General features: G+C 41.7%; 1 protein-coding gene across 3 annotated transcripts in view; it reads left to right on the top strand.

Annotated features, from left to right (window-relative positions):
* The window catches only part of tnk2a (tyrosine kinase, non-receptor, 2a), a 38328-nt gene extending 12591 nt beyond the window's left edge, over positions 1-25737 (top strand). Inside the window, exons 1-17 of one of the 3 annotated variants that reach the window (XM_072690285.1) lie at positions 8233-8774; positions 12591-12768; positions 14532-14602; positions 14879-15106; positions 16023-16178; positions 16433-16710; positions 17453-17579; positions 17757-17903; positions 18011-18105; positions 18846-19040; positions 19395-19492; positions 19607-19651; positions 19839-20318; positions 21141-22093; positions 22884-22979; positions 23725-23852; positions 24253-25737. In XM_072690285.1, coding sequence (XP_072546386.1) covers positions 8727-8774; positions 12591-12768; positions 14532-14602; positions 14879-15106; positions 16023-16178; positions 16433-16710; positions 17453-17579; positions 17757-17903; positions 18011-18105; positions 18846-19040; positions 19395-19492; positions 19607-19651; positions 19839-20318; positions 21141-22093; positions 22884-22979; positions 23725-23852; positions 24253-24259 — 3330 coding nt within the window. In that variant the 5' untranslated portion in view covers positions 8233-8726 and the 3' untranslated portion in view covers positions 24260-25737. Of the gene's footprint in view, positions 1-8232; positions 8775-12590; positions 12769-14531; positions 14603-14878; positions 15107-16022; positions 16179-16432; positions 16711-17452; positions 17580-17756; positions 17904-18010; positions 18106-18845; positions 19041-19394; positions 19493-19606; positions 19652-19838; positions 20319-21140; positions 22094-22883; positions 22980-23724; positions 23853-24252 lie in introns of those variants that run through there. The other 2 variants (XM_072690291.1, XM_072690301.1) reach the window with 2 other exon arrangements.
* The last annotated feature ends 1433 nt before the right edge of the window (positions 25738-27170 follow it).

The raw sequence follows: 27170 nt of genomic DNA on the forward strand, positions 1-27170 counted from the left end.
ACTAGATGCCCTACACTCTCACTGGCTCAAAACTTTGTTGGTCCTTACACTAGATGACCTACACTCTCACTGGCCCAAAACTTTGTTGGTCCTTACACTAGATGACCTACACTCTCAGTGGCCCAAAACTTTGTTGGTCCTTACACTAGATGACTTACACTCTCACTGGCCAAAAACGTTGTTGGTCTAAACACTAGATGCCCTACACTCTCACTGGCCCAAAACTTTGTTGGTCCTTACACTAGATGACCTACACTCTCACTGGCCCAAAACTTTGTTGGTCCTTACACTAGATGCCCTACACTCTCACTGGCCCAAAACTTTGTTGGTCCTTACACTAGATGACTTACACTCTCACTGGCCAAAAACGTTGTTGGTCTAAACACTAGATGCCCTACACTCTCACTGGCCAAAAACTTTGTTGGTCCTTACACTAGAGGACCTACACTCTCAGTGGCCCAAAACTTTGTTGGTCCTTACACTAGATGACCTACACTCTCACTGGCCCAAAATTTTGTTGGTCTAAACACTAGATGCCCTACACTCTCACTGGCCCAAAACCTTGTTGGTCCTTACACTAGCTGACCTACACTCTCACTGGCCCAAAACTTTGTTGGTCCAAACACTAGATGCCCTACACTCTCACTGGCTCAAAACTTTGTTGGTCTAAACACTAGATGACCTACACTCTCACTGGCCCAAAACTTTGTTGGTCCTTACACTAGATGACCTACACTCTCAGTGGCCCAAAACTTTGTTGGTCCTTACACTAGATGACCTACACTCTCACTGGCCAAAAACATTGTTGGTCTAAACACTAGATGCCCTACACTCTCACTGGCCCAAAACTTTGTTGGTCCTTACACTAGATGACCTACACTCTCACTGGCCCAAAACTTTGTTGGTCCTTAGACTAGATGCCCTACACTCTCACTGGCCCAAAACTTTGTTGGTCCTTACACTAGATGACTTACACTCTCACTGGCCAAAAACGTTGTTGGTCTAAACACTAGATGCCCTACACTCTCAGTGGCCCAAAACTTTGTTGGTCCTTACACTAGAGGACCTACACTCTCAGTGGCCCAAAACTTTGTTGGTCCTTACACTAGATGACCTACACTCTCACTGGCCCAAAACTTTGTTGGTCTAAACACTAGATGACCTACACTCTCACTGGCCCAAAACTTTGTTGGTCCAAACACTAGATGACTTACAGTCTCACTGGCCCAAAACTTTGTTGGTCTAAACACTAGATGACCTACACTCTCACTGGCCAAAAACGTTGTTGGTCCTTACACTAGATGACCTATACTCTCACTGGCCAAAAACGTTGTTGGTCCTTACACTAGATGACCTACACTCTCACTGGCCAAAAACGTTGTTGGTCCTTACACTAGATGACCTATACTCTTACTGGCCCAAAACTTTGTTGGTCCTTACACTAGATGACCTACACTCTCACTGGCCCAAAGCTTTGTTGGTCTAAACACTAGATGACTTACACCCTCACTGGCCAAAAACTTTGTTGGTCTAAACACTAGATGACCTACACTCTCAGTGGCCAAAAACTTTGTTGGTCCTTACACTAGATGACCTACACTCTCACTGGCCCAAAACTTTGTTGGTCCTTACACTAGATGACCTACACTCTCAGTGGCCCAAAACTTTGTTGGTCCTTACACTAGATGCCCTACACTCTCACTGGCCCAAAACTTTGTTGGTCTAAACACTAGATGACCTACATTCTCACTGGCCCAAAACTTTGTTGGTCTAAACACTAGATGACCTACAGTCTCACTGGCCCAAAACATTGTTGGTCTAAACACTAGATGCCCTACACTCTCACTGGCCCAAAACTTTGTTGGTCCTTACACTAGATGACCTACACTCTCACTGGCCCAAAACTTTGTTGGTCCTTAGACTAGATGCCCTACACTCTCACTGGCCCAAAACTTTGTTGGTCCTTACACTAGATGACTTACACTCTCACTGGCCAAAAACGTTGTTGGTCTAAACACTAGATGCCCTACACTCTCAGTGGCCCAAAACTTTGTTGGTCCTTACACTAGAGGACCTACACTCTCAGTGGCCCAAAACTTTGTTGGTCCTTACACTAGATGACCTACACTCTCACTGGCCCAAAACTTTGTTGGTCTAAACACTAGATGACCTACACTCTCACTGGCCCAAAACTTTGTTGGTCCAAACACTAGATGACTTACAGTCTCACTGGCCCAAAACTTTGTTGGTCTAAACACTAGATGACCTACACTCTCACTGGCCAAAAACGTTGTTGGTCCTTACACTAGATGACCTATACTCTCACTGGCCAAAAACGTTGTTGGTCCTTACACTAGATGACCTACACTCTCACTGGCCAAAAACGTTGTTGGTCCTTACACTAGATGACCTATACTCTCACTGGCCCAAAACTTTGTTGGTCCTTACACTAGATGACCTACACTCTCACTGGCCCAAAGCTTTGTTGGTCTAAACACTAGATGACTTACACCCTCACTGGCCAAAAACTTTGTTGGTCTAAACACTAGATGACCTACACTCTCAGTGGCCAAAAACTTTGTTGGTCCTTACACTAGATGACCTACACTCTCACTGGCCCAAAACTTTGTTGGTCCTTACACTAGATGACCTACACTCTCAGTGGCCCAAAACTTTGTTGGTCCTTACACTAGATGCCCTACACTCTCACTGGCCCAAAACTTTGTTGGTCTAAACACTAGATGACCTACATTCTCACTGGCCCAAAACTTTGTTGGTCTAAACACTAGATGACCTACAGTCTCACTGGCCCAAAACTTTGTTGGTCCAAACACTAGATGACTTACAGTCTCACTGGCCCAAAACTTTGTTGGTCCTTACACTAGATGACTTACAGTCTCACTGGCCCAAAACTTTGTTGGTCTAAACACTAGATGCCCTACACTCTCACTGGCCCAAAACTTTGTTGGTCCAAACACTAGATGACCTACACTCTCACAGGCTCAACACTTTGTTGGTCTAAACACTAGATGCCCTACACTCTCACTGGCCCAACACTTTGTTGGTCTAAACACTAGATGCCCTACACTCTCACTGGCCCAACACTTTGTTGGTCTAAACACTAGATGCCCTACACTCTCACTGGCCCAAAACTTTGTTGGTCCAAACACTAGATGACCTACACTCTCACAGGCTCAACACTTTGTTGGTCTAAACACTAGATACCCTACACTCTCACTGGCCCAACACTTTGTTGGTCTAAACACTACACAGTCTAACCCCCCCACACACACCCAAAAATGTAATACCTTAGTAATAACATAAATTCTAGCTGACTCCTGCTTGTTCAAACCATTTCTAGTCCTGACACTAGATGAACCGAACAGTAACTGGTTCTAACACTAGAAGCCTTAAACCATTGCTGGCCTAGACTTTTGCTGATCCTAATACTTGAGTGTCTAAAATTTAACTGGTCCAAACACCAAACAAAAAGCCCAAACCATTGCTTCCCACCAAAATATAGTTTTTTGCAGGGGTCTAGGCTCTGTACTACACAGTACTAGGCCAGAGCCATTCATCAAATACTTTGCAGTTAAGGCATTTGGTCTTATAGCTTGTATTAAGGGCTGGATATTTGTTCATGTGTTTGTGATGTTGCATACATTGGTCAATATAGAGGAAGTTGTATAAATAGCAATATGAACGGGTTGTTTTTTTTCTGAAATAAGAACTCTGGTTGTAGTTGTGTTCCCAGACCTCTTAAGCCTGTGTCAACAGTTGGGCAGTTCCTGACATGTTTCCTGACCACACTGTTCTTAAGCTAACGGTGAGACCACAACAGAGGACAGTTTATTATTGTAACAGTCTTCTGCTAGTAGCACTGCTACTCTACTGTAAGACCTTGAGGTATGCTCTATAGAGCAAATTCCTGGCTTACGGGAATAGACTAGACCTATATATAGTCCTTCATATTTAGAATGCCCTAAATTGGAGCCTCACTGACTTCTATAGGGGTTATACCATTGCACAATGTTGCAGGAGGTTTATAACCATCTTGGATAAAACCATCTTGGATTCTTTGAATTTAAAAAAGTATTTGTCTTCAACAGCTGTGTTTTTTGTAGCACAAATTGTAAGTACCTCATTCTTATTTATCAGATTTTTTTTTTAAATGTAGATCTTTTCCCTGGCTTCAGCAGCATCTTTGAAAAACTCTTCATCCACCCGAGAATACAAAACCGACCCTAAAACCTTCATGCAAGCATGTAACCCTAGCAAGGGACACTAATACCTCACAAAGTTAAGTTTTAGATTCCTTAAGTGCAGGTGCAACGGCCAAAACAGACCTAAATAGCTCAAGCCTGTGACTGTATATGAAATATATTGTCATTGTCCGATGAAAAACATGTATCTACTAAATGGTTACTTTACAGGAGAAGGCAAAAACTTTGAATGGAAATTTATGTAAAATTCAAGTTTATTAAGTAATTAAGAACACTTATATTGGTCATTTTTTCCAGAGGCATTTACATAGTGTACAGAACAGTTACAAACTAAAAACAGACAAAAAATGTTTGTATATACAGTGATTCCAAGAAGTATTTGATCCCTTGCTGATTTTCTTTGTTTGCCCACTAATAAAGACACTATCCTTCTGCACTTTTAATGGTAGATATATTCTAACATGGAGAGACAGAATATCAAGACAAAAATCCAGAATATAATTTTAAAGAATATATTTTAATTAATTTGTATTTCAATGAGGAAAATAAGTATTTGATCCCTCTTGCCAAACACACTCAATACTTAGTGGCAAAGCCTTTGTTTGCAAGCACAGCGGTGAGACGTTTGTTGTAGTTAACCACAAGTTTAGCACACACACCAGGGGGAATTTTGGCCCACTCTTCTTTGCAGATCCTCTCTAAATCATGAAGGTTGGTGGGCTGTCGCTTGGCAACTCTGACCTTCAGCTCCCTCCATAGATTTTCGATCGGATTGAGGTCTGGCGACTGGCTGGGCCACTCCATGACCTTAATGTGATTTTTCTTGAGCCAATCCTTTGTTGCCTTTGCTGTATGTTTAGGGTCGTTATCATGTTGGAAGACCCAACCACGGCCCATTTTCAGATCCCTGGCAGAGGGGAGGAGGTTGTCCCTCAGGATTGTGCGGTACATGGCTCCATCCATCTTCCCAGTGATGCGGTGAAGTAGCCCTGTACCCTTGGCAGAGAAACACCCCCAAAACATTATGCTTCCACCTCCATGCTTGACGGTGGGCACAGTGTTCTTGGGGTCATAGGCAGCATTTTTCTTCCTCCACACATGGCGGGTGGAGTTGAGGCCAAAAAGTTCAATTTTGGTCTCGTCTGACCACAAAACCTTCTCCCAATAACTTGGTTCATCTTTCAAATGATCATTGGCATACTTGAGGCGCGCCTCCACATGTGCTCTCTTCAGCAGGGGTACCTTTCGGGCACTGCAGGATGTGAATCCATTGTTGCGCAAAGTGTTGCCAATTGTTTCCTTGCAAACTGTGGTCCCAGCTGCCTTCAGGTCATTTGCTAACTCCTGCCGAGTGGTTGCAGGACGATTTCTGACTGTTCTCAGCATCATTGCCACCCCACGAGGCGAAATCTTCTTTGGAGCACCGGGCCGAGGTCTGTTGATTGTCATGTTATACTCTTTAAACTTTCTGATAATTGCACCAATAGTTGTTACTTTCACATCCAACACCTTACTAATCTTTTTGTAGCCCATTCCAGCTTTGTGAAGGTCAACAATTCTGACTCTGAGGTCCTGTGACAGCTCTTTGGTTTTACCCATGTTGGAGACTTGAAATCTGTGTGATCTGTCTGATTCTGTGGACAGGTGTTTTTCACACAAGTGATTAGTGAGAACAGGTGGCTTCAGGTCAGGTAACAAGTTGATTGGGAGTGTCTAACTGGTCTGTAAAAGCCAGAACTGCTAATGAATACTAAGGGATCAAATACTTATTTCACTCCATGAAATACAAATCAATTAATATATATTCCTTAGATTTATTTTCTGGATTTTCTTTTTAATATTCTGTCTCTCCATGTAAGAATACATCTACCATTAAAAGTATAGAATGATCATGTCTTTATTAGTGGGCCAACGAAGAAAATCAGCAAGGGATCAAATACTTCTTGGACTCACTGTATATAAAAATTTCACACTCCCTTGCTTTCTTTATTAATGTCTACCCTTAATTCTCTCACTCTTTCTTCTTTAATTCTCTTTCTCTTGCTCTCTCCTTTCTCCCTTGTCTCACTCTTACTCTTAAGTCTCATTCTCTCCCTGTCTCTCTCTTTTCCTCCCTGTCTATATTTTCTGTTTTTCTCACCATATCTTTCTCTTGCTCTGTCCTTCCTTCTCTCTCACTCATGCTCTATCTTATCTCTCCATTCCCTCCTCTAGTCATGCTCTTTTTCCTGCTCAATGTGGAGGCTAAATAATTGAGGAGTGCTGAGCAGAGCAGGAGAGTGTGTTTGTGTCGTGTGTGTAGAAACTGTAAAAAATCAAATGGTTTTGATTTGGTAAGGAAGGAAAGCATCTTAATGAAAAAACTGAGCTTGCTGTGATTTTGTGTAACAACCACAACGTGCAGCCTACAGGGCTTTGTTCTACAGTGACCATTTAATCATTCAATCAACACATCATTAAAGTGTGGGGCAGGACTACACTAGCTAGGACTGCTCACTCTATCTGATATCTTATTATCGCTGTTTTCTTTAATGCAGAGCCCCTTTACTGCACATAATGCAATTATTTGTTTTAATGTCCTCTTGTTTAGTTCTGTTTGAACACATTTGCAGATGTTAGAAAATGGTAAGAAATCTGATTTAAAGGAAAATAAAAGAGGATGAATGTGCTGAAATATTGAGCTATTCAATTGTAGGGGTATCTTTGAATTTTTAGCCTATTCAAAGGTTATTCATGGGTAAATAGCAAAGCACTTTTGTAAGTCACTCTGGATAGGAGCGTCTCCTGAATGACGTAAATGTAAATGGATTGATAATCAGATATAATCAGATAAATGGATACAGAACTGTAACACTGAAATTACATTACACATGAAAGTACTACTCTTACACTGTTCTGTAGTTACACCAGCTACCTAAACTGTACTTCACTACTGCTGAGGAAATGTTTATTTAACAAAGCTTGCTGGTTTGTTTGGGACATTTTTGTGAGGTTGGCACTCTCAGTTGGTTTTTCACTTGACATCATTCCCTACACGATTTTACCTGCTCCTGAACCAAACTGACCACATCCCAAAACTCACACTTGTACCTCGCATTACCTAGGATATGCAGATTCATGTCACCATTTGCGCTGAACCAAACAGAAAGAAAGGTAAACAAATGCCTTTAGGTGAGGTTGCGGTTGGGACTACAGAGGGAGTTGGAGGTGAGTAGCACAGCACATATTGGAGGCTACCCAGCGTACGAGCTTCTTATACGAATTTCCATTCCACCTTAAATGGTGCCGCAGTATTGGGCATGTACTAGTGCCAGAATGTGGCTGCTGCATCATTTAAGGTGGAATGTAAAATTAAAATAAGAAACTGCCAAATCCTGCACTTTTTGTACTAATCGGCTATTGACAAGGCCCATTCAAACTGAGTCACTGACCAGTATACACTGCAAGGGTCAGAAAAAAAAATGCTCTGACTGGTTTGCAAAAAATCTGAGTCTGCACCCCTCTCTCCAACTGTCATCTCTGTCCCAATCACTGAGAATCATGGCTTAAATCATGATGAAAATTGTGTATTGTAACCCCAGCCTAACTGCACACTGCACCACCTGGACAGCAACACAATACAGAGACCTGTAAATAATTACAAAAGCTAAGGTTTGCTGGGCCATGTGGGTCGGCTGTGGGTCACTGGAGTGATGTTAACAAGCCAGTACGATTATTACCACAATCGGAGGCAAAATAACAGGGTTGTAAAATGGTTAGGCTTGTTAAACATAAGCTGAGCATTTTTCACCATAACCAGAATAACATACTTATTATTTATACACATTAGTCAGAATTAGACAGTGCGTCCATTCCTTGGCGTCTTTAAGAAAACCTGAAATGGTCAGTTGGCATTTCAACTCTCCACCAACCCTTTCCCAAAAAGTCTTGCTTGTGGGTTGTTCCTGGATATTAATTCTGTGCATCCAGTGACTCAGCCTTTATCTGAGTCTAGGCGGTTTGAGGGCAGTAAGAGTGGCTGGGTGGCTAAACGGTCAGACAGGGAGCAGTAGAGATGTACTGAGGTTTGCCTCGAGCTTCGCAGTCTGCAGTGACTCAGCTAAAATGAGGCAGGCATGCTGCTGCATGGGAAGAGGGCAGCAGTGAAGAACCAGAAGAAGACAAAGTGACCAGGGAGAGGAACAGAAAGGATGGATTAAGGTTTTTGTTTGATGGTTTCATGCTAAGGACGGAGGTTGCACTGACCTTGCTCAGCCAGAATGCTGACCCAGAATGCTAATTTATAATTCAGGTATTGAAATCATGCAGAGAAGAAACACCTTCAAATCTGTACAGCAAGGTTTTAGCTAGGCTTGTGAAGTACAGCAGCTGAAGAGTAGCATAGTGCAATCTCTGTGCTACGAGGGCGACAGTCAACAATCAGTGTGAAATCGGGACACGTCCTGTGGGAGCCCGATCCGGAGCACTTTCTCTGCTCACACGCTCGCAGCATTTCCAGTGGAAATGGGGGGAGCTTCAGAGTATCGTCCGCAGAACAATGAGACGGAACAGGTAAGGGTCAGAGTGAGTGGTCTGTTTGCTGTTGTGATGAGGAGACTGTTAGGCTATTGCTAGAGATGGGGTTGGGTGTATTGGCATAAAGAAAATCTGGACATGCTGAACTGGGTATTGTAGGGAAATGCATCTGATCCTGTAACAAATCTAGCCTGAAGCATCACACACTCTCAGTGTGTGATTTTATGTTGTTAGCTGTGTGTTTCTTCATGTTGGGTAGCAGAGTGTTCCAGTTGTTTGAGCATGATGGCCTACTTTTAGATGCTTATCTGAAGTGAAGAGTTTTTTTTTATTTTTTTTTTATCTATAGTTGAAATATGACTTCAGTTTTAGCACCTGTATCAGAAAAGAAATAATGGCATTGTGCCATCTCCAATAGCTTCCTTACCATTAGGTCTTCTTTAAATACCTTGGTAATAGGGCTAAGCAGTAGGATGTTATTCATCATCATAATAAATCATGATGAGTCATGATAAATTACTGCAGGGCAGTGTGTGAAATATCACTTTTACTCCTAGTCTTTGAACGACCACTGATTATTTTCTAACCATCCAACTAATTAAATATATTGTCCAGCATGAAACTGTAAATATTGTGATTATTGTATTAAAGCAACATTATGTAGTATTTTTACCTCAAAAAACAGCTAAAAAATATATATTTTTTAACAATGATAGAGTGGCAGTGATAAAGAATAGCATCTCTATCATTGCCACTCCAGGTCAGGGACACTGCTACTGCACTTGACTTTAGTGAAGCGTGCTTGAGGCCTCTCTTGAGAACTGCGTAACGATGCATAACCTTCCTCTACCGCTTCAGTTCACATGATTCTTTCACTTCAGATTCAGAGCCTGTCAACAAATGCACATTTACAGCTGTCCATAAGAGGGGCTCATAGTGTGATTAGTATTTTAAGACAGTGGGAGACGAGAGGTTTAGCGTGTGGGCATGGCACCCAATCCAGAAGCAACAACCATGGCCACAACCAGTGCATCTAAGAATCCCATTTTTACCTCACCCCTAATCAACTCCATTTGTTATGTGGAGAGTGCTGGAGTGCTGGAGAGTGTTTTATGGACACTGACTGGAGATCAGTGTAAACACAGATAAGGGCCAAGGTGCTGTTTTTTAAGCAGGTTTTTTGGACACCAAATACAATACAATGATGGCCTACTTTTAGATGCTTATCTGAAGTGAAGAGTTTTTTTTTATTTTTTTTTTTATCTATAGTTGAAATATGACTTCAGTTTTAGCACCTGTATCAGAAAAGAAATAATGGCATTGTGCCATCTCCAATAGCTTCCTTACCATTAGGTCTTCTTTAAATACCTTGGTAATAGGGCTAAGCAGTAGGATGTTATTCATCATCATAATAAATCATGATGAGTCATGATAAATTACTGCAGGGCAGTGTGTGAAATATCACTTTTACTCCTAGTCTTTGAACGACCACTGATTATTTTCTAACCATCCAACTAATTAAATATATTGTCCAGCATGAAACTGTGAATATTGTGATTATTGTATTAAAGCAACATTATGTAGTATTTTTACCTCAAAAAACAGCTAAAAAATATATATTTTTTAACAATGATAGAGTGGCAGTGATAAAGAATAGCATCTCTATCATTGCCACTCCAGGTCAGGGACACTGCTACTGCACTTGACTTTAGTGAAGCGTGCTTGAGGCCTCTCTTGAGAACTGCGTAACGATGCATAACCTTCCTCTACCGCTTCAGTTCACATGATTCTTTCACTTCAGATTCAGAGCCTGTCAACAAATGCACATTTACAGCTGTCCATAAGAGGGGCTCATAGTGTGATTAGTATTTTAAGACAGTGGGAGACGAGGAGGAACTGTTTTTGCATAATGCTGCTTTAATGCCATATCACCCACTCCAAATGGTTACATGAAAATAAATATTCTGCAGTTTCTACACTTTACTACAATCACAGTGCTGTCCCAAAGGTTCCAAAGCATTACTTTTAGTCCCCAGTTCTTACAGTTTGTATAGTTCATATATGGATGCTAAGTGGCAAGTAAGGGCTGTTAAAGGAGGATTAGTCAAGATTCATGTAGCGGTTACTTTTTTCCCCCTTTAGATTCATTCATTCATTGTTGGCCATGAACACATAGCACACCTCTAAAATCTTTTTTGTAATAGAAATATTTATTGTCTACTCATGCTAAACACTACAAAATCTTCCTGGTAAAGCAGTAATGTTTGGCCAGAGTGGGCATCAAATTCTTACATTGTGATGGTGTTAGCATTTCACACTGATGTATGGTGCTGTCAACTACAACATTAGGCTTCTTGACAGTTTAATTTGTTGCATAATGATTTGCAGCTGTAGATGTAGAAAGTCCAGTGTATTCAATGCCTTGATTATTTTTTGCGTAATGAGCTTCTATCATTCACTACTTGTGTTAGCTAGTTAGCATCATTATCTGCAGCTGACCAGTGTAACATATATTTCTCTAAAGATGGTTCACCTAAAGCTTTACTTTACTCAGCTGTCTAAATGAGAAACATGTATCTATTCTAAGGGTGTATTTGTAGCCAACTCATGATTCGATTCCATTACAATTAAGAGATTTACAATAGCATAATTAAAAAATCATAATATCTTTCTCTTCTGTACAGGATTTCTTTTTTCTCACCGAGTGACTCTACTTGATACTTTTATTAGTATTTATAATGATCCATAATGAATTTTCAAGACATTTTATTAACAAAAAATATGGGTTTATAAGGTTTTACCCTCCCTATTTGCCTTGGCACAGTGGGCAACTTAAGTGCTCGCTGAGAGGTTTAGCGTGTGGGCATGGCACCCAATCCAGAAGCAACAACCATGGCCACAACCAGTGCATCTAAGAATCCCATTTTTACCTCACCCCTAATCAACTCCATTTGTTATGTGGAGAGTGCTGGAGTGCTGGAGAGTGTTTTATGGACACTGACTGGAGATCAGTGTAAACACAGATAAGGGCCAAGGTGCTGTTTTTTAAGCAGGTTTTTTGGACACCAAATACACAGGTGCTGATGTCATTTCTAAAATAGTATTATTTATTATGTTCTAGATGTTTTACAGATTTGAAATAGAAAAAAGGGAGTGGCAAACCTACTAATGCTCTTTTAAAGGTGTTACAAAAAAACATTGTAATAGTATATATCCTCCTATTTAGCATACAGGAGCTTAGCCACACTCATGACTCACAAGGAGAACCAATCTATCCTCCTCTGGTCAGAGCTATTTAAACATTATTGATAAAAGTTACCAAACCATCTATACTGTTGAACTGCTCTGATCATAATCATAATATAATAATCATGGTGTAGATTGTTAATAGTGGTGATATTAATAGTGGCAGATAGTTAAGAGTCCATTTAGGTTTTAACATGGTCATTAGACAAGTAACAGTGGTAGGAGGGTGTGCCACTGGTCTGGTATGGGTGGTGGGGGGTGGGGGGCCTGATGGTCGGATTGGTAGGTGGCAGCTGGTCTGACACAAGTAGAGGGGACCTCAACGGGGCAATCTTCCAGCAGGTCGGGCTGGGTGGCCATTTACTCAGAGAAGATAAAAAGAGAGAGTTAGTTCTGAGAGGAGTTTATGGAGAGCAGAGAATGTTGAGCAGTACCAGAGTGTGTCTGACGACTCCGGCAGGTCTGACTGCAACAGCCTCATTAAAAGGAGAGAGCCAGAAGGTAACACAGATACGGGAGCACCCTGAAAACGCTAGCATCCATCTGCTCCACTGAACGTATAAATGAACTTCCTGAATAGTAATTTTCGTGTGTGTGTTTGTGCAGGCAGTTGGAGGAGCGATGCAGTCGGATGAGGGGACGGAGTGGCTCATGGAGCTGCTGACCGATGTGCAGCTCCAGCAATACTTCCTTCGTATCCGTGACGACCTGAACGTCACACGCCTCTCACACTTCGACTATGTCAAGAATGAGGATCTGGAAAAGATTGGCATGGGAAGGCCAGGTGGGTGCAGGGCAGATCTACGTCAATCCCCCTGCCAAAACCACCCACTCTTACGCTGCTAGTGTCAGGTCTTAGTCACCCATGCACAGAACATGTCTGTAAGAGCTGAATGAGTTCAGAAATTACTCAGGGGAGAGCGTTCGTTAAGTTTTTTTTTTACCTGTGACTCAAGTGTTTCATAGGGTGACTCACTTATCTCATTTATCTGGTGGGAAATTGCCTCTTTACCCTTCTTTGACATGTCAAGCCATGCCACTTTTACCAGGATGTTTGTGCTGATTTGGCAGGCAGGCTGGGTGTGAAGCAGATTTGAACTTTATATGAACTATGAACTAAATACATCAGTTATATTAAGTGGCTACAGTTCATGTGCAAAGGGGAAAAACTGGTACCAGTACCTCTGTATGCATGAATGCATGAAATTGAGGAAATGCAATATGAGGAAATACAATGGAAGATCATGAATATGATATAGTTGTGGACAGAAGTTCACATACACTTATCATGTACATGAATGTCATGGTAATTTTGGGCTTTTAATGATTTCTTTAAACAGTTTGAACTGGGGCAGAATCAGCATGTAACACCACTTTAATAGACAGAAAACTGATTAGATAAAATTGATTAGATTAAAAATGAATTAGATTACAATTCCCAATACCAACACCAGGTCAGAATTATACATACAGATCCAAAAATATAAATACATCCACTTAGATGATTAATTCAGTGGTGCAGAAAGAATCTTTTAACTTGCCAAGGCCAGGGCCTCTGTTAGTAATCATCATTGAATACAGCTGGTATCTTCTCTGTGCCCACATAAAAGGAGGTTGTTTTGACTGCACTTATTGGATCCCTGGATTGACCAACACACAGCACAATATGAAAGTTTAAGGAGCTTAGTGCAGATCTGAGAATGATGATCATAGAGTTATATGAGCCGCAAAAGTATCTTGGAGCCGATTCTGCAGCTGCTGTGACACCAGTGTTCCTGTCTGCAGTCAGGAAAGTTTTATATCGCTATGGACTGCTCCACAATATACACCTACAAGCGTAACTAAAGTTTGCAGCTGACCACATAGGTAAAGAAGAGGTCTTCTGGATGAAAGTTTTATGGTCAGATCCAATAAAGGATTGGTTGCTTGGTCACAATGATTTAAGGTATGTCGAAGAAGGTCGAAGATGTAAAGGTGAGGCACTCCAGACCAAGAACACTGTCCCATCTGTTAAGCATGGTGGTGATAGCATCATGCTCTGAGGCTGTTTTGCTACCAGTGGAACTTGTACATTTGTACAAAGTGGATAGAATGGTAAAAAAGTAGGACTACTTATGAATTTCTTTAACATGACCTCAAACCATTATGTAGGTGGTTGAAACATAGGCACATTTGGGTGTTTCAGCCATCAAAGGAGGTTGTTGAATGGATAAAGCAGGCTAACATTTCATGTTTTGAGTGGCTGGGAATCTCGAGTTCATACCAGGATAACAAACAATTATTTGAATTCTACCAATTCTGCCAAGAAGAGCTGTCAAATACCAAACCAGAATTCTGTACGATGCTTGTTCATCACTAAACAAAAGCATCTGGTAAATGTTTAAAAAATATTTAGGCAGATATTTAGGATTTCAAGAATGGCACTGGACAAGAAAAGGTGGCCATCTGTAGTTAGCTTCAGATGTACACTTAATCACTAAATTATAACTCTGTTATTAACTATACTAAATGATAGAAGACACTTTCTCGCTCTTCTTTGTTCTGAAGGTCAGAGACGGCTGTGGGAAGCCGTAAAGAGAAGGAGAGCGCTGTGTAAACGCAAGTCCTGGATGAGCAAGGTATGCTGTGGTTTCACCAGGATCCTTAGGCAGTTTCACCCTCATCTTACTAATCTCACTTTATTTTGATATTCTGGCATTAAGTGTTTCACTTGACTGTTTTTGTTTAATAAGAGTTGTCTAAATAATCGTGACAGAAATCTCTGACATTGCAGCCATTTTATTCAATCATGATTCAGTGCATTAGGATTTCACCATGATTCATTTTGACTCATTACTGTGATTGCTCAGTGCTGTGGATGAGTCAGAGGCAGGTGGAATCACTCTCAGCTGTAGTCTTTGTACCTGGGTCAGCAGGTTTTTACCGGGAAGCGGCCTGAATCGGAATCCCAGACCAATGCTGTGTTCCGAGGTTCATCGCCCACCCCTAGCCAGGGCGAGAGTCAGCCATCCGCCCTCACCTGCCTCATCAGCGACCGGGACCTCACACTGTTTGAAAAGCTGGGAGACGGCTCTTTTGGGGTGGTGAAGAGGGGGGAGTGGCAGGCCCCCTCTGGAAGAGTGGTGAGTAGGGCTGTACAATGTATGCTTGTTCTTATTGTTATGGCAGTTTTGGATTTTTGTAATGATAATGTGGTATGCTACTTGTGCTAATCAGCATCAGATGTTCCAGATAAGTATTTCTGTGGGTGTGTGGATGAATTGAGGGATTCGTGTGATTCAGTGATGGCAATTAATGTCATTACATCAGATGGCTTTTGATATAATGAAATTCCATTCACATTCACACTGCATATCTATATAATTGCAGGATGTTTTTTTAGCCTTATCGTGCTGCAGAGTGGAGTGAGAAAGGCAGATGGTCTGTGTGCTGGCCTATTTAGAGCATACAGGCCCTGCAGTTCTGTTCTCAGTTGCTCTGTGCCAATGGAGGCAAATGTATCAAAACAGATGGTGTGGAAGAATGAGCAATTCTGATTGATTAAGCATGTCTTTATGTGCTATTATCCATTCATATAATTAACATTACTGAAATAAAAAGCTATATGTATAATGTCTACACTGCATGGTACATAATACATATTAACACGTGTTCTTGGATTACAATAATTTGACATACTAACGAGAACATGCTTTACAGCTTGATGAAGCATGTTTTGACATACTTTGACATACTATTTTGACACACATATTTTGATAAAGTTCCAAAACATTGTCTTTTTGGTCTTTCTGTTAATGTCTGGCCCATGCACTCAGCATATGACTATGGTATGGGAATGGGAAGAGCGTATTCCTGTAGAAGTACTTGGGAGTTCAGGTGGCTTTTGCTTTAAGCTAGAAAGCCAGACCTCTCCTTCATAAGTGGAGCTAGGACTAAGGACCGTGTTAACTGGGTTAAAGGGAGAACATGGGACTTTGAGGGAAGAGATGAGAATTTGTGGATGTTAATAATATATATTTTTTTGTGATTCTGTTACAGCTAAATGTTGCAGTAAAGTGCTTGAAGACAGATTTGCTGGACCAGTCAGAGGGGGGTCTGGATGATTTCATACAAGAAGTCAATGCCATGCATTCTCTGGACCACCAAAACCTCATACGCCTGTATGGAGTGGTCCTCACACACCCTATGAAGATGGTATGTCATGTAGTTTTACTGTTGCCAAGATTAGACATGGCCGCTGCTATGGGTTATTGCTATTCAGCATAATTTCCATGCTATTATCATACTGTGTCAGAATGTTATACAATGGATGGCAGAAACCAAACCACATAAGCAATAAGTGTATTTTTTTTATTTGAAGGTTTATGATTTATGAATATGTGTGCAGAATGTTGCTGCATGTATGTGCAGTGTGTTCATTTTAGAGGCTGATGTGTTTTATTGTCCAGGTGACTGAGCTGGCTCCGCTGGGCTCTCTGCTGGACAGACTGAGGAAAAGGCAGGGTCATATCCTGATCTCGGTGCTGTGCCGCTACACAGTGCAGATTGCCTGTGGCATGGCCTATCTGGAATCCCGCCGCTTCATCCACCGTGACCTGGCCGCTCGCAACATCCTGCTGGCTTCCAACGACCTGGTCAAGATTGGAGACTTCGGTTTGATGAGGGCTCTGCCCAAGAACGATGACCATTATGTCATGCAGGAGCACCATAAAGTTCCCTTTGCCTGGTGAGAGGATTTAGAGAAATTGGATTGGTTTCTTAAAGCGGGCTTGTGGACTGAATGTCCACATTGCAAGTTCCACATCAGATAGGTCCATGGTCCATGGTTGTTTTTGCAGCTTGTGTTTTAGTTGGTATTTTTGTTGCTGGGTTTGCCTCCAGTTGTAGAGTGTAATTCACTTTTACACCACTGCTGTAAATTCACCTGCCAGTTTAGTCCTGTTTTAATTGGCTTTAAATGCCAGAGAACAAATAAATACTGTAACACATATACCTGTAGGTATCTGATAAGGGTAGGATGAGGATAAACAGTTTAAAATGCTCATATGAAGTGCTGTAGCTACACTCTTTAACTGCATTTCTCCAAAACTCAATTCACTATTCATGCACTTGCCGTTTGGACGCCACATGGGGACCATGTCACAGTGCAGTCCTCACTATTCCCTTTTAGCATTACATTTAGCACTGCCCCGTTCTGTTTTACCATCCATGCTGACAAGTACACATCTGCTGTGGCAAGAAACCACCATGTACTCAGTTATACCAAGTCACAGAAAGACTAAGCTTCTCTTCTAAGCTGTGCTTAATACACAGAAAATACCAAACTAGCCACACATATATGTCCCTTTTAACAGCAATGAGTAAAGGGAAGTCGACTAAGGCTGAAAGTAACATAAGTGTAACTCACAGTGTGGGGATGCTGTCTTTATTGTCTCCTCTTTCTTGTCTTTTCTCTCCCTCTCTAACAGGTGTGCGCCAGAGAGCCTAAAAACACGCCACTTCTCCCATGCTAGCGATACCTGGATGTTTGGAGTGACCCTTTGGGAGATGTTCACTCATGGCCAGGAGCCATGGCTCGGCCTCAATGGCAGCCAGGTTTGCACCTGACATTACTCATACTGACTTGCTTAATGCAGTTAACCAGTTGGGTACCTAACTTAACTTTATTTGTTACTCTGCTCTACTCTAAAGTTTACTTGCAACCAATCAGCAGTAGTCTAACATCACGAAATGCATTCAGTGCTGAAAACTAGATTAAATCTCTTCCTTCAGATCCTGCATAAGATTGATAAAGAAGGTGAGAGGCTGGCTAAACCAGAGGATTGTCCACAAGACATCTACAACGTCATGCTGCAGAGCTGGTCTCCAAAACCTGAAGATAGGCCTACATTTGTGGCCCTCAGGGACTTCCTTGTGGAGGTGAGTTCCGATTGGATTAAAATGGAGATTACATTATTTAGCTTTATCCAGCTCATGCTGGTTAGAATCTCTGTAATAATATTGCTGTATATATTTTGTGTTTGTAGACCATGCCAACAGATATGAGAGCTCTGCAGGATTTTGATGAGCCAGACAAGCTAAAGATTCATGCCAATGATGTCATCACCATTATTGAAGGCAGGTCAGTGTGTGATCTCTACCTTCTGCCTAAACAGTAAAAAACTTTTTTTTTTGCTCTTGGAATTTGGAAAAATGTTTCCCAAACAAAATGCTTCAGTTTCATAATAAGATGCAGGCAGTAGTTGTTCATATATTGTCAGACCTAGCTACTCCTAGCATAGCCATGGAAATTAGGGTTCTCTATTGATCTACTTGTCAGTGGTGTAGTCTACTTCAGATTTTTATAGGGGTTTTTGGTAATCCCCAATTTTGTCCCAAGCCCTGTGAGTATATGAATTATACAGACTGTTACACAGACAGAGTATATAATTATAAGGACTAAAGAAAAAAATAACATCATTTCAGAACATGTCTTTTTTGGGAATTATTGACCATTCTATAGTATATTATAATACAATATAGTATAATATTCCTGGGCAAAAACGTTGCATCAGTTAATGTGAGCAAAGTGAAAACAATTGTCCAATACATCAAACAGTGTTAAATAGGAAATCAAAGAATTATTACTTGCTTCCATTTGGAGAGTTTTCTTCATTACAAAGTGTGGCTTCAATCACGTGACCAATTACAAAGTCAGTGAACAACACTTGATGAGTGAGGAATGGTGTGGTAGGAGGATGTTGTGGAGTTTTTGTTTGTTTGTTTTTGTTTTTGTTTTTTTTCTTTCTGTCATCCGGGTAATAAAAGCTGGGCAGTTTAATGGTTTTCTGGCTTGAATTAAATATTTTCTCTTGATTGTAGGGCAGAGAACTACTGGTGGCGAGGGCAGAATAGACAGACTCTGAAGGTGGGTCAGTTCCCCAGAAATGTGGTGACCTCTGTAGCAGGACTGTCTGCCCATGACATCAGCAGGCCTCTCAAACACAGTTTCATCCACACGGGCCACGGAGACACGGACCCACACCGCAGCTGGGGTGCCCCCGATAAAATTGATGAGTAAGGTGTCATTGTCCAACATGTCTTCCTTTTACTGTCGTTTCCGATTCATGCACTTTCCTTACTGGTCTTTTGGTTATTATGTATTCTTTGTTGGCTGTGGCTTTTAGTCTAGGGCTGGAATTCTGTTGCTGGAAATCTTGACTTAATGTTCTTAGTTTTTTATTTTTAAGTTCTATTATCCAATTTTCTTCTGTGGATTGGCTAGACACTAGACTTTAGCACATTATTTCATTTTGGCTCCACAATGCAACTTCAGTTTTTGTCATTTAAAATATACTACAGCTTGTGATAGCAGTGATATTAACTTTCTCAACAATCATTTTTAGCTCTCTCTTTGTCTTTTGCATGTAGTCTCTACCTAGGTAACCCTATGGATCCCCCTGATGTCCTTGGAAGCTCTTGGGATCCAAACACTGCCCGGCCCACTAAATTACCCAACCGAGCCAAAAGTGAGTGAGCAGTCAAAGTTTTAGGCTCTAGTTGATGAAAATATTTATTTTTCTTATGTTTCTTATGTTATACTGTTTGTGTTTGACTTTCTGGATCTTCTTTTCTTCACTCAGAGCAACCTCCTCCTCGGCCTCCTCAGCCTTCTGTTTATCTCAAAAGTAAGCACCTTCTCTGTTTTTGAGTTCTTCCTCTGGATCTGTCACACTTTCCAATAGGGATGGGTATTTTACATAATTTTCATAATTTATACCTCGACTTGCGTTTTACATATGTAGCTCTTCTTAGATGTTCATATCATTTTCAGTTGTCCAGTAAAATTAACAAGTGTTTATTTGCTGTACTCAGAGCCGTTCTACGACTCAGTGTTGGACGATGATGATGATCTGATAGTGACGGGGATAAAGAAGCTTTCTCTAAAGACACCGGCGTATCTAGGGCTGCGCCTACGGCCATGGGAGAGCTCCAACCCCAGCGACCGCCTCAGTGAGGTCTCACTTATCGACTTTGGAGATGACAGCTTCAGCTCAGCCTCACCCTCCCCCATTACTGAAACACCCAACTCTAGCACCACCCAGCAGCCGCTCTCAGCCTCCAGCTCCTCCATTCTGGATGCAGCACCACCCCATAGCCCCTACCGCAGTCTGCCCAACCCTCTCCACCCTACACCTGTGGTGGACTGGGACACTCGTCCCCTTCCTCCACTTCCAGCCTACGATGAGGTGGCCTTTGAGTGTGAGGAGCAGGAGGACGTGGAGGTCCGTTCCATAAATGCCTCCGCAGGGCAGAACAACAGTATGGCTGAGCAGAAGTACGATGAGGTGGAAGGTAAGGCGGTTCAGAAAAGTACAGTTCTGGACGGAAGTTTATGGCAGCCATGAAATACAGTAAAGTAAAAAAAAAAAAACTTTGCTAATAATAAAGTAGTTATATGATGTTCAGAACGCCACAGTTAGAAGAACACAGGTTTGGTTGCTGAATTTCTCTGTGAACTCCAGGCTCACCTGATTTACTTTTTAAAAAATGACTGACTAGATAAACAAGGTATTGGATGATAGCTTTTCAAAAGCAGTATTTATTTATCCTCATACAACATAATGCAAGTGCCAGTATATGAATAACCTGGCCTCCTTACGTTTCTCCCATTATATCAAAAATGACTAACAAATGCTAGAGGGCGCTTCCTAGCAAGTACTTATTGAAATGGAGGTGAATAAGGTTAAGTGGCTAGAAATGTTATTTTTAAATTCTGTGTTTCAAATAGGATAAGAATGTTTTGCATAAAGCATCATCATCAAATATAGAAAAATGCTAGATTTTGTGTAGTAAGATGCATTCTGGCTAGCCAGATGACTGACATTTTGAATGTGCCCCAAGATGCATTAGAAAGTCTATAACTGGAGCTTAAAATCATTCAAACACAGTAGTGTTGAAATATTGAAATGATGCCAATCTGTGAAAAGAAACCAAGATTAGCTTTCTGTGTAAAGAGTAGTGTTCTGTATAAAGACTTGTTTACTGCATAAAGAGTAGTTTTTACAGCATCACATTATTTTAACATATTTGTATTTAAATATTATTTGTAATTATTTAATTATTTATTATTTTAAGTAATAATTGTGCATTATTCTTTATCTCTGTATCACCTAGGACTGGAGGAAGGAGATCCAGATCCCGGTAGTGAGGGCAAGCGCATTGTTGAGGACAACCTGTTTCTGCCCTCCAAGCCACTAGAGGAGACCCACTCCTTCTCACAGTCAGCAGACATCTTCAAGGAACTGCAGAGGGAGGCGATGGTGAAGCTACGTGTGCCTGCAGCCGGCCGTTCACTGCCCTCCTCGCCTATTCCCACTTACTCGCTTGCTCCACACCGCCAGATCATCCTGCCTTTCTCCTCCTATGAGGACAAACCCCAGATACCACCTCGAATCCCCATCCCACCAATGCGGCCGTCTAAACGGGCTGGTGTCTACGGCAGCAGGCTCTCAGCCTCTTTAGGGGATGATGAAGACCGGGGCAGGCCCCCTCGCATTCCACCCAGAGACCATGCTGTATCCCAGCCCGGTTCACGCGCCCCTAGCCCCCTGGCTCCGTATGCTGGCTCCCCCCAGCAGAAGCCCAGCTTGTGCTGTGTTGGTTCTTTGGGTTCCTGCCTGTCCCCCTCTTCATACTCCTGTGCCCCTTCCACCACCTCCACAACCCCAGCCACCAGCACCTCCTCTAAGCTTGTGTCTGCCCCCATAAAGCTCCCTAGGGACAGCCAATATGGCTCCACTGAAACTGGACAGGCTCAAGCAAAGAGTCCCTGCATCCTGCCTATCATGTGTGATGGTGTAAAGGCCAGCAGCACCCACTATTACCTGCTGCCAGAGAGGCCATCATATCTGGACAAGTACGAAAGGTTTCTGAAGGATTCAGAGGGAGGTGAGGACAGACGAACCACCAACATGGCCACTGTTAGGCCCATGGTCCAACAGCAGGTCAACAGATCCAACCTTTCATCCATTCCCAGCAACAGTGGCAGTGGATCAAGCAGTTCCTACAGCCTGGCTTCAGCTACAACACAGGCAGCACAAGCCAGCTCCTACAGCAGTGTCAAACAAGTACGTCCTGCAATGCCTTGTTATTGACCTTGGGCTGATATTAGATCTTATTGACTATCATAAGAATTCAGTGATGATTTTTTTGTCAGGAGAAAAAATGCTGATCATGTGATATTTAGGTTTGCAACCAAATGTTAAAAACCTCTCTGTGCTAAAAGTCTGGGCCCTTGTATTGTTTGATTTCATTAAATATTTAAATCTATGTTACAGTTACATTACCATCACCCATATATAGCATTCATCATGATAATTCCATAGAAGATAAACATTTACATCATTTGTGCATTATTACCTACACATTACGTACACATTACGACAGCCATTTCAGGAACTTTACTGTGCTTTAGAAAAAAAGGGTCTTTCTGGCTAAAGCCAATGAAGCTTTTGCCATTGCCTAAATGTTCAGAGTGATCATACCTGATAACTGCATCTCCTCTAGCTATGCTCCCATGGTAAAGGTGCATGTATTTGTCACTGTACTATGTACAGCGAAATGTGTCCTCCGCATTTAAATCATCTGTGGTAGTGAGTACACACACACACACACCCAGAGCGGTGGGCAGCCAACTCCAGTGCCCGGGGAGCAGAGAGGGTAAAGGGCCTTGCTCAAGGGCCCAACAGTGGCAGCTTGCCGAGCCCGGGAATCGCACAACCCTGTTATCGATAGCCGGGCGCCACCACTGCCCCTACAGCATTCTGCCGTCACAGGAAAGGAACCCAGTTTTCACTAGCGACCTCTTGCCTGTCACCAGGTATAGACAAGCTGATTGGTCACTGTTTGCATCAACAGGTACAGGAAGCAGTCCATGGAGTGACAGTAGAGGAGTGCCAGGCAGCCCTCCAAAGTCACAGCTGGAACATCGAGGAGGCAGTGCAGTACCTTAAGGTATTCTGGCCTTTACTCAGTCATCTCTTCTTAAGGGTTCCTGTTAAATGAACAGTAATTTTCATGATCTTCCCCTTCAACCAAGATGTTGGGTGTCTGGAGTTTGCTTCTTTAGTGTTGCAGTGGAGATTTAAGGCTAATGCAGAACACATTAAGTAAGCTTATAGCCACCTGCATTTTACAAGCGATCACATTGCTTATCACATTTTTAATCAAACCCCCTTAAACTCTAAGTTATTAATTCAGTTATTATTCAAAGCAAACCCTTGTATACCTTGTACAGTAGTTTAGTTTTCCAGACTCTGTGGAGTGCTGCAGGGTTCTTTTTTAGGGCCAATGAAAGTGATGTAGATTATAATAGTAATGACGTGTGGGGTTGCATAGCTCACATAAGCCTGAGGCAGATGTGTGTTGTGAATTAGGCCTGCAGTTTGTACAGTGCTAATTGGTTGGCTATCAGTTTCCATGACTTGTCAGCCTCATGGCTCCACAGCAAAAAGAAACAAACAGCAGAAGACTGATTGACTGCATTGACTGGGAGAAATGTGTAAATATTATGTCACATTCAGATGAGTTTTACTTCCAGATTTTCCAGAATTTACACAGTCTAAGGAGAAAGACTTCTCATTAACAGGCCTCTCCTGACTACAGTACTCTAGATGCATTGATGTCTGAAGGCTAAAGATGTTATGGCTGGCCATGAATGTACGCTAATGAGCCAACTGTGTGTATATGTCCTACTCAGGTGGAGCAGCTGTTCCGTTTAGGTCTGAAGACTCGGCCCGAGTGTGTGGAGGTTCTGCAGAGGTGTGGTTGGAACCTGGAGCAGGCCAGCACTCAGATGCTGGACTCATATGGACCCTCCAGGCAAAGGTAAGCATGTTAACCTACATGTTTTCTAATTATATCTCACAAGAAACACTAGGCATGCTCTGCCATGACTGTAATATGCCATTGGAGAAATAATGAACTATACATGTATTATTTTTCCTTCAAAATACATATATTAAAGCTGCCCATGTGTTAAAAAATGTAAAGCTGTTCAAGTATTTAACTCCAATGATGCAGGGCCAAAAGGCTCTCTCTGTTAGAATGGACATAGTCTGTATATTTCTAGTTGCATTGCAGGATTAGGGCGGTCATCTAATGAACTTTGTTTAAGTGAAGTTTATTTGATATAAAGGTATTTTGAGAGCCTTGGCAAAACACCAAGGCAAATGAGGCAAATGCAAATGCACAGCTAATGAGTTCTAATGATTGTGGTTTGTCACAGATACTAAAACCAGCTTTCCAGATGCCTGTAAATCTCATGCAGCTCACCTGAATCACCTGGACCTGCTCAAGATGTTTGCTCACTATTCTTATAAAATTATCAGCTTTACATTGGACCCATGAGTGCTATGCCTACTTGAAATAGAGATCTTTTATCTGTGTAAATAATTTTTTTTGTGTAAATTACTTTTACTGTGTAGATTACTGTATTTATTTGCTGTCATTGCGTAAAATATTTACATTGTACTATTCAAATGTTGAGTATTTTGTTTAATGGCAATACAGGGTTTGATGTCACAGGGAACTCAAAGTGAATGTATTAATCATTCAGTTCAGTTCTTTAAATTCCATAAATCAGGTGTGTACAGCCTCATGCTTTGTGTTTAAAAAGAAAAAGTATATTTAAATATTTGATTTGTGTTTTTTGTGCAGAGGTATGCTAATATATTGCTAATATATGAAACTATAATTTAAGAGTCACCTCTTGAAACGTGTCAAACAGTATCTAGCTACTTCTGTGGCAGGTTATGTAGGTAGGTAAGTAGGGAAAACTAAAAAAACTGCTGTATAAGTTGGTAAAACTGATTTCCTTTCCGGACTTTAAAAAGGTGGAGCAATTAAATAAGAGTGTCTGGAAGGGACAGTCTTGCCGCTGTTGTGGTTCTTGTGAAATGAGTCATCATTTGATTCATGCCCAAAGATGTCACTAATGTTTTTCTTCTCTGAAATGGCTCTGGCTGCACAAAAATGCATTATTTAAACCTCTGCATGACTCAGCAAAAACATGGTGCAGTTTTGTGGCATAACATTTTAACATGGGAAATCAGTATGGTGTTGCAATTCAACTAAATGTATCTTTATGTTGTATGGGGGTGGGGTAACCAAATAAAAAGGTTTAGTGGACAGTATTCATTTACTCACTCATCCACAGACTAATTTTGTGTATTTATTTATGTATTTATTTGCATCTGAGGCTACCAAAGATGTGTATATGGTTTTATTTATGCTGTGTATAAATGTCTGTGTGCAGTTATAATGACTGTGTGGATGAAAAGCTGCCAGAGTTCTACTTTATTCCCATTAAAGCTTGTAATTACCAGCTCAGGTGAAGTGTCACAGCAATTCAATACTGGGTCCCTCATGGTTAAATTATACAGTTTTGGTAGGTCTGCCTGTGCTGTACTTGTGAAAATGCTTGAGCCATGGAGCTCCCAGTCTTCTGCACTCAAGCATATATTGTGTATTTTATATATGGATTCAGTCAGTGCATGCTACTATCCTGCCCAGCTGAGCCATTAACTGCTTCTGCACTGTTTTTAAGGACACACTACTACTCATTTAATCGCAGTTCTATGATCAGTTTGTGGCGACTGCTGGTAAGGTATGCTTCTGTTTAATACACTCTCTGTATCAGGTTGCACCCCACTGACTGAAGTGGTTAAAATGCTGGGCTTGGTGTACATTGCATCAGATGTAAAGCTCTATACCGCACCTGTATTTTTATATCGAAATAAATCTATAAAAATGCTTTGTTTGATGTGTTCATTGGCAAACTACAAAACTGGTGTGTTCAATAGCATACTATTACTGATCACTTTAATTTTATAACCTACCTCAGCAAACTTCTTCAAGCATTAAAAGTGTCACTGCTGCACTGGAAATAGTCCACTTCCCAAAATCTGTAGCAGTGGTCCTATGGCAGTGCCTGCATTTATTGATGGAGTACAGTGGGGTGGATAAATTGTGCAGCAGCAGATAGGCTAAAGTTAGCAACTGAAATCCTATAAAGTGCACCTATATTGTAACTGTTTCTGATGAAGTGGCCAATGAATATGGGTTCAAGGTCAAACTTACAGCTCAGTGTTTACTTAATGTAGCCACACGAACACAAAACCCTGAAACATGAAACCTGACTTGTTCTACACTTCACTCTGTATGGAGAGCTAAATACCTAAAAATGACAATACAACAGTCTTTAGAAGACCCTCTACCATTTAATTAGATGTTCTGTCACACACACAGATCTTGGTGTTTACAGTCTCTGATTGGCCCTAGAGTGACCTCTCTTGTAGTAAATGTCCCCTGGACCAAAGTAGGGCTGTCACATTGACTGTATTTAACTCAATGACTTGATTGTAAACAATTCACTGATAGCACTACTGATAATGCACCTTCTGGGTGCAGCTACAGCAGTGTTGGGGTAATGTAATGAGGCATGTAATGAAGGCATGATCCTCTGCTTTAGGAGTTCTGTCTTTCCAGCGTCCAACAATATTCTCAGTTGGGTTCAGAGCAACACTATCCTTGACTAAAGATAGTGTCCCTTCTTCTCCTTTCTGAGCTGTTGGAGTGTTTTCCAGAACCTCCTTGAGGCTGCCTGAAAGTCACTGTCCATGGTCACTCCAAACATCTTGTATGCTCTGGATTTTGCTTCTGCCACTGCCAAAGCTGCACACTTGTGGCCTGCTGGTACCCATCAGCAGAATCAGGAGTGATCTGAGCTAGTCAAGCTCTAAAAGCCTCCTTCTTCCACCTGACGGCATCCCTCAACCCTGGTGTGCACCAACAGGTTTTTTGGTTGCCGTCAAAACAGCAACAGCAAGCTTTTGGTCACAGCTATGAACAGCCGCTCCACAATGAAGGTCTTGAACAGTGTCTGTTCGGACTTCATGTTCTCTGCCTCCTCCAGAACATACAAGAAGTTCTCACAGAGATTGGAGTTGCGAACATTTAGGACAGAGTCTTCTGCCAGCCTTTCCCAGCAGACCCTCACTACTTGTTTGGGTCTCCCAGGTCTGTCTGACAGTTTTCTCACACACCTGATTCAGCTCTTCTCTAGATGGTGATCAGTTCACAGCTCAGCCCCTCTCTTTACCCGAGTGTCTGAAACATATGGCCTCAGGTCAGATGACATGACCA

The sequence above is a fragment of the Salminus brasiliensis genome, chromosome 1, assembly GCF_030463535.1.
Source record: "Salminus brasiliensis chromosome 1, fSalBra1.hap2, whole genome shotgun sequence".
NCBI classification, from domain to species: Eukaryota; Metazoa; Chordata; class Actinopteri; order Characiformes; family Bryconidae; genus Salminus; species Salminus brasiliensis.